Source organism: Lolium perenne, chromosome 3 (assembly GCF_019359855.2).
Source record: "Lolium perenne isolate Kyuss_39 chromosome 3, Kyuss_2.0, whole genome shotgun sequence".
Classification (NCBI taxonomy): Eukaryota; Viridiplantae; Streptophyta; class Magnoliopsida; order Poales; family Poaceae; genus Lolium; species Lolium perenne.
The window spans coordinates 208,488,354-208,496,594 of record NC_067246.2 but is presented as its reverse complement, the minus strand read 5'-3'; the positions used below and the strand labels follow the sequence as shown (position 1 = coordinate 208,496,594).

Here is an 8,241-nt window from a genome sequence, read left to right as displayed (position 1 = left end):
GGGGCCCCCCCCCCCCCCCCCCCCCACGGCACGGCGCTGCAGGCATGCAGGAATCGGGCAAGAGATCCATGGCGCGTCGGGCGGTGATGGCTGCTACAGTTTCCGGCTGTACCCGTCCGACGTGGTTGCACAGTAGCTTCACCCCCACACCACGCACCTGCCTCTGCCTCCCTCCCCGCGCGCCTAAAAGCAATAGGCCATTCATTTTGAAAACTGACCAGGCACTTGTTGTTTCCTTTCACGCCCGGCCGTACCCATAGGCGTATTTGCCTTGCCTAGACTAGGTATCTTCCTAGCTCTTCCTCCTGTCCTCGCCGATCAACTTCTGCCTGGCCTCCCTCACTTGCCTTCTTTCTCTACAGATTATTAGGCGATTTGTTAAGCCATTATTTTATTTTATTTGGCGATATTAGAATAGGCCATTTGTTTGGTTTCCTTGCCAGCCGCCAAACCTTCCATATCAGGGTGGTGCTTGTGCATTTACTGGCATGTGTCCATGCCCACAGGCCTCCCTTAATTTACAGCCGCATGTGCTCTCTCTACATTTGCCTCTTCTTTGCTCGCTGCCTTTTTATTTCTTCCCAAAGCGCCACCGATCCTCTCTCCGCTACCTCCTTCGATCTTCTACTCTCGCGCAAACACTCGGCTTTGAATCAATTGCTTGCAGCGAGCGAGTAAACCTCTGTGATGCCATGATAATTTCTCCCCACCATCCAGCAGCTGACCTCTCGCAATGGACAGGCAGCAGCAGCGTCCGCATGACGCGTTGACCGGCCGTCGGACCGGCGGCGGCGGCTCCTCCTCGATGTCGCGGCGCCAGGGCCGGTTCCACCACGGCGGCACCGACAGCGACGACGACGGCCCGTCTTCGTCGTCCTCTTCCGCGCCGGTGGTCGACCACGCGGAGTGCACGGCGCGGTCGTGCCGGACGTGCGTGGCTGTCTCCCTCGCGGACTGCATCGCGCTGGGGTGCTGCCCGTGCGCGGTCGTCAGCCTGCTGGGGCTGGCGCTCGTCAAGGCCCCGCTCGCCCTCGGCCGGCGCTGCGTGCGGCGCCTGCTCCGGCGCCGCGGGAGGCTGCGGCAGAAGAAGCGCGTGCGCGACGACATGGTAGACCACCTGGCGCTCGCGGCGGACGGCAAGCGCGCGGGCCACGCGGCGCCTGCCGACGAGGAGGACGACGTGGCGGTTGCAGCGGCGGCGGCGGCCGCGAGCGACGCCGACAGTGTGTGGCTGGAGATGTACCAGGTGGGGCAGTGGGGCTTCGGCCGCTTGTCTTTCTCCGTGAACCCGCCCCCGAAGAACGGCGACGGCGACGGCTGCGAGAGCCACGTGTGATGACGACCTGGCCAAACCGCCAGGGCTCCTGCCCTTCCAGTTTGGTCTGTACTGTCTGTCGCTGCCACGGCAGCACGGACGCCGGCGGCAATTGTCATCCCGGCCGGCTTTTTCTCTCCCCAAAAGCAGCTCGGGGCGCCGATCTCAAGCACATGATCCAACGCCAAATTGGTTGGGGATGCTTGGAAGAAGCGGCGGAATGTTGTCTTGCTGGTAGTTCATGTGCCCCAGAACTAGAACAGAACATTTCGATGCACAATGGAGAAACCGGGAGCTGGTCTTCTCTCTGGTGGCGCAGCTCCTACCTGATGTTCATCTCTCCTCTTCTTCTGTGTTCACTGGTTTGTGGGAGCTCCATTTGTACTGTAGCCAATTGTACATAATTTATATGCCTTCGAGGTCCCTGGATTCCTCTTCTGGGAATCTGTGTATATATATTTCCCCCCTGGGCATGATTAACTGCTTTGGCTCGTAGCATCTCAGATTTCTGCGGCATTGCCGCTACGGCGCTACGTGATTCAACGGGAAATGTTGTGATTTCGGAGAAACAGGAACTGAATCCGCCGAGGAATCCGATGCACAGACATCTGTTTCACCGCTGCTGACCCTGAAATGGTTCAGGGTTCATGGAAGTCTGTAGGCGCTGCATGCATGCGCCGGCACTGCGCAGCGCGCACGACCCGGTCAACTTACGATGGTGCCACTCTCCTGCACATGCAGCCCAGCAGGCTTTTGTAAACATCGCACTGAACGGCTTCGGAATACAGGCCGCACCTGTTTATTTGCATTCAGAGATTGGTGCTATGTTCAGATTGGAATTGCAGCTGTGGAATTGATGGATTGTCATCATGCGGAAAACCTGGTAATCATGAGTACAAAGGGAGTATATGCTGTGAAATGCCTCTCACGAACTGTATGTAGGCTGGCACGTGAACTAGGAATACTAGCAGTACATGTCAGAAATCAGAATACATAACGGTCCGTCCTGTATTGCTGGCTTGTTGATGAACCACAATCCTACTCCTTTTTTTGGGCTAGCAAAAAGGAAAAAAACGATGATAAATACAGAGTAGAAACCATGTCGTGAAGCTAGTTTTGAGGTCTGCTATAAGAAAAAACTAAATTTGAGGAAAATGTGAGGCCGGTGTTCTGGCAACTCTCCATATATTGGCCTTGTAATAAAGAAGGCCTAAAGGCTTTTCGACAAACACGTCAGTTTGTGGCCCACGATACATGAACGTTTTTTTTTCTTTTGCTGTGAAGAAGAAAATAAAACGCGTTATGTTACACTTTCCCCTCCGTGAAGCATCATACAGATTTTCATAAACAGAGAGAAGTTTAAGGAATATAAAGCTCGCCATTTGGAAGCTGAGTAGGTTTGTAGTAAAATAACAAAGGGCGTACTCCCTCCAATCCTAAAAGAGTGTCGGAAGCACCGTACAATCACGTTTTGCAGTTTACCCCTTCTAAATAATCAAAATCAGAACCAGAACAACTGCTCAGTAGCATGGTAGGCTCGCAGCTCTCCATGGCGCTGGTGGCCGGCTCCAGCCTCGCCCGATGAAACGTAGCCATGGCACCCACCGCTTGCTGACCGCCGCCTTCTGCCTGCCACCCGTCGGCTCTGATCCATGGCGCCCTCAACCGGAGGCGGCTGAAACCCTAAGGATAGGATGGCTCTGATCCACGGCGACCTTGACTGGAGGCGACCGCTCCACAGCCCGCCGAGGCAACCCTCCATCGCTGGGAAGGTCGACATCTGAGTGGGGGGGTCAGGGGCGCTGGGGGTTCTCGACTTCGCGTTCGGCCGGGAGGAGTAGTACCCATGCGGCCTCCGTCACAACTCTATCCACACGGCCTCCATCACAACTCTATCCACACGGAGGAGGGGAGGGTCGTTGATTCACATCACATGCATGGTTGACTCCAAGATGAGTGCGGGTTGATGAAGTAAAAACTTTCAGGGCGTGTTTGCAAAATTCACTTTCCGACTCTTTTTTGGTCGGAGGGAGTACATAATATTGTGATTCTTGATGGTCACAACAGGATCGAGAACCGGTTTGCGTAGTCCTGATTCTCGTCAAGTGGGTGCAACAACTGTTGAGTTACGTAGCAGAAAAAAAAGAATTCTAATTAAATGTGAACCCTAATATGCAAGATCTATCCATGTGGTAATGCAGTAACGGAGGTGATATCGTTGACGTACCCTCGTAGACCGATAGCGGTTAACGTTCCGCTAGAACATGGTTGATGTAGACGAACAGTCATCGCCGACCTCAGGGTCATGAAGAAGTCATCTACCCGACGTCGAGTGTCGTAGGTGCAGCACGTCGTAGTTTCGCGCACGTACAGTGCTTAACGACGCTTCCGGCTCCAATCCAGCGAAGTTGCGGAAGTATATCTTTTAGATCCGGATCCCGGTAACGCTCCCGCGTACCGGGTGGAGTTGTCTCCCTCTCTATGTAGTTCTTTGATGAACCGCACGGAGAAGAAAACTAGAGAGATATATTTCTCTATTTAATTGTGTATATATATTGCCCCTATAGGTCTCTTTATGTAGGGAGCAAAGGGGGCAATGTTTCATAACGAGGTAAGGTGGGACAAAAGAAATGAGGGGGAGTTAGGGAGCCGGCCGGCCTAGCCAGGCACGTGCGGCGCGCCCCTCACCCCCCTGCTGACAAGGGATTAACTTATCAATGCCTACAAGTTGTAGACTAGGGTTTTAGTCGGAAGTAGAGGGCAAGTAGATCTCGAAGGTTTCAGCCGAAAAGTGCTCGACGATATGAAAACTAGGGTTTCATGAAACAATGAATCGATGCTTTCTTTGTCCCTCGACTCCCCCTTATATAGCAGGCGGACCCGAGGGATTCGTAATACACAAGTTACAGAGTCCGGGAGGGTTTCCAACTCATCCCGCAAGATTACAAGTATTATTTCCTAATACAACTCTAGCTTTCCTTAATAGTAACTTGGGCTTCCGATTCTTCTTATCCTTCGGGTCGTGGGCCTTCAGTAAACCCCGGGTACCATCTTCGGCAGGCCCATTGGGGATGCCTATGTCAGTAGCCCCCGAGATTTTTCTTGAATCGCAGAATCAGGGAAAATCTCCAACTTTATATTCATTCAATAATTTTGCCGAATTTTATCACATATCTTCAGATACGTAATTATATATTGTACAGAGATAATGGTAGTTGGGGCTAGTTCATCTGACGGATCAGGTACTAGTTAACTTCTCTAGTGGGAATCCGCAAAAACCTACTTCAAGATCATGTCCCTGGACATGATCTCGGGATACTGGTGTAAACTTCGACAGGTGCCGCTTAAGGTCTTACCATTCTGTCGAGTCCCAGTCATTTTTTATCGGGTACCTAACGCGTCCGTTAGGATTTTTCTTCGCATCTGTTGATACGAAAAAAGTAGCAAACCGACGTCAGAGACGGCGCCACGCCACTCAGAACGGATCTGGGGTCTTACCTTTGCAAAGTTTTTGCGGCATTCAGAGATTGTTCTCAACTTTGGCGCTCTGAGAATATATTGTCGAGTGCTTTTTCGGTTGTTGGAATAGCACATTTTATTGAGTCAACGGATGACTTATATTGCCCTCCCGATGGGAGTATATGTAGAGTTATTTATATAACTCAAAATATGCTCACTTTTTCTTCTTCTTTTTCTCTTTTTTTTTATAATTTCATCGGGCACGCGAACAGCGTTCCCGATGGGAGTAGCCCCCGAGGCTACAGCCAAGGACTTGTGCTTGGGTGTAGGCTCAACGCCTTACGTTGCTATATTTTCCTTCTTTCTAGAAGTTTTCATATCTATCGGGTGCGCGACCAGCGCTCCCGATGGGAGTAGCCCCCGAGGCTATGAGCAAATGCTTGTATTTGATCATAGGCTCTCGCCATTTCTATTTTGTCATTTTCGAGTTTTTCATTGTTCCAAAGTAGCCCCCGAGAATTCGATCAAATACTTGTATTTTACCAAAGGCTCTCGAAATAATCAACAATCTTCTGCTGTCGCCGTTATTTATGAAGCTGCATAGCCGAATTTTTATCGTGCCAAGGTGACATCATTGCTGACGATAGCCACGATCACTGTATCGGGAAAACGCGAGAACTGCGCTCTATCTGCCTTGCGGGCCCAAATTTCTCATCAAGTTGACACGTCGTGCAAGTGGGGGACACACGTCCTCCACTTTTCCTGGCGCACGCACTGTAGCGCCTGTTCTTTCTCTTCTTAATGAAATTACTTTTTTACCCCTTGTCCACGTGTATACCATCTATCCCACAATCTCTTCATCCAACGGTGCGTCGATTCACCGCACCTCTATTTAAGGTCATCGTCTCCCTCCTTCTACACTTTCGCTCGCGCCGCACCTCTGCTTTTCCTCTGCAAAAAATCCTCCATTGCGCCCATTGCCTCTTGCGCTCAACCACGCTCACGCCTTTCTCCTCCACTCTTATTGATGCCACCACGCGCGCGGCTCACCAGGCATAGCACTCCCGAGTCCAAGATGGCCACTGAAGATCTGGAGTGGGAGAGATCCAAGATCTCCAATCAGGATATGAACCTGCTGAAGAAGCTTGGGTTCACAAAGAAGGAGAACGCGCTGCGCTTCCCCAAGGAGGAAAGCTATCCATCGCCTCCAATCGAATACCGGGTCAGTTTCGTTGATCACCTCATCCGCGGTCTTTCTCCCCCTATCCACGAGTTTCTTCGTGGTCTCCTCTTTGTCTATGGGCTTCAGCTGCATCAGCTGATGCCCAACTCCATCCTTCACGTGTCGATTTTTATCACACTTTGCGAATGCTTCCTCGGAGTCCAACCTAATTGGGCTCTATGGAAGCGCATCTTCTGCCTCCGCCGTAATGGCTTCCCCAACATCGCGTATAACATTGGCGGCGTTGTCATTTGTGTTCGTTCTGACGTCGAATACTTCGACGTCAAATTCCCCGACTCCGTCCATGGGTGGTGCAAGAGATGTCTCTATGTGCACGAAGAAAGCTCCGACTCAGTGGAGACTCCTTTCGACGGAGGAGCCAAGATTCTTCGCTGCCATTCCTGGGACGCTGAAGCCACCGAAGAAGAGAAGTTGGCGACAGAGGCGCTGATGACTCGCATTCATGAGCTCCAGAACACCCGTGGCAAGGAACTATCGGGTATCCAGATCACATCCTACTTCCTTAGGATTAGAGTGCAGCCTCTCCAAGCTCGCAAAAATCCCCTTTGGATGTACGCTGGCGAAGAAGATGTCGACAGGCTCTCCAAAGACCTTCCTGTGAAGGATTTGGAGAAACTGATCCGAAGAATCTCGTCGCTCATCAAGAAGGTTACTATTCCATCCTCTTGCCGCATTACGCCATATAGTGGCGCCAATCCCCTTCCCGAGGTAATTTTTTCCTCTTGACTACTATATTATCTTCTCGAGTTTTTAGTATTTGTCGACTACTATCTTGCTAGCGTATTTTGCATAACTTTTTGTCGACACTCCTTGTTTTTCGCAGAACCATCCTGTTCTAGCTTCTCTTCCTCCTCTTCCTGAAGGTGGAGAAGTCGAAGAACGTACTGTTGTTACTGATGACAACCAGGGTACTTCTCGCCCTGAGAGTGAAGTCGCAGGTTCTCAAAAATCCGCGGCTTCCTCTGAAAAAGAAGCCGAGTCTGAGGCTACTGCCTCGACACGCTCCCTTCCTTCCGCTGTTTCTCCAAGGGACAAGAGGAAAAGGGATGAAGTCGCTGATTCCGGCGCCTCCAAAGCCAAAGAAGCTGGTCCTTCCGAAAGGAAGACAGCTTTCAATCCTTACGAGGATGCCCTTGTCAGCTCGTAAGTTCTTATTGCTCTTTGTTGTTTTGCTCTCGATATTTTTCCCTATGTTGCTTTTTATATTGTCGCCATTTTATTGCAGTGGTGACGAGGATGAAGATCAACCTATTGATGCGACTGCTCGAACGAGTACGTCGCGGACTTTAGTTGTGTCTGAAGCTCAGCCTGATGGAGATGAAACTTTGCCTCCTCAGCAAAACATCGAGCATCTAGCTCCACCTGCAAGCCCCCGTGCCCCTTCGCCAAAGAGGGCAAGGGTCGAGCCAACCAAGGAGCCTGATGGCGTGTATTTCACACGTTCGTTGGGCAACCCCAAGAGGAAGGTATGATGCGCACAGCAGCAAGTTTTCCCTCAGAAAGAAACCAAGGTTTATCGAACCAGGAGGAGCCAAGAAGCACGTTGAAGGTTGATGGCGGCGGGATGTAGTGCGGCGCAACACCAGGGATTCCGGCGCCAACGTGGAACCTGCACAACACAACCAAAGTACTTTGCCCCAACGAAACAGTGAGGTTGTCAATCTCACCGGCTTGCTGTAACAAAGGATTAACCGTATTGTGTGGAAGATGATTGTTTGCAGAAAACAGTAGAACAAGTATTGCAGTAGATTGTATTTCAGTAAAGAGAATTGGACCGGGGTCCACAGTTCACTAGAGGTGTCTCTCCCATAAGACGAACAGCATGTTGGGTGAACAAATTACAGTTGGGCAATTGACAAATAAAGAGAGCATGACAATGCACATACATATCATGATGAGTATAGTGAGATTTAATTGGGCATTACGACAAAGTACATAGACCGCCATCCAACTGCATCTATGCCTAAAAAGTCCACCTTCAGGTTATCATCCGAACCCCCTCCAGTATTAAGTTGCAAAGCAACAGACAATTGCATTAAGTATGGTGCGTAATGTAATCAACAACTACATCCTTAGACATAGCATCAATGTTTTATCCCTAGTGGCAACGACACAACACAACCTTAGAACTTTCTGTCCTTTGTCCGGTGTCAATGCAGGCATGAACCCACTATCGAGCATAAGTACTCCCTCTTGGAGTTACAAGCATCTACTTGGCCAGAGC

General features: G+C 50.7%; 1 protein-coding gene across 1 annotated transcript; it reads left to right on the top strand.

Annotated features, from left to right (window-relative positions):
• Positions 1–206: 206 nt before the first annotated feature.
• Positions 207–1,423, top strand: LOC127343201 (uncharacterized). Its single transcript, XM_051369318.2, has 2 exons — positions 207–284; positions 668–1,423. Exon 2 carries the CDS (start codon positions 734–736, stop codon positions 1,334–1,336), a length of 603 nt encoding a protein of 200 aa, XP_051225278.1. The 5' UTR covers positions 207–284; positions 668–733; the 3' UTR covers positions 1,337–1,423.
• The last annotated feature ends 6,818 nt before the right edge of the window (positions 1,424–8,241 follow it).

Excerpts from the sequence above, each read along its gene's own strand:
- LOC127343201 (XM_051369318.2), top strand. The coding sequence starts at position 734 with ATGGACAGGCAGCAGCAGCGTCCGCATGACGCGTTGACCGGCCGTCGG.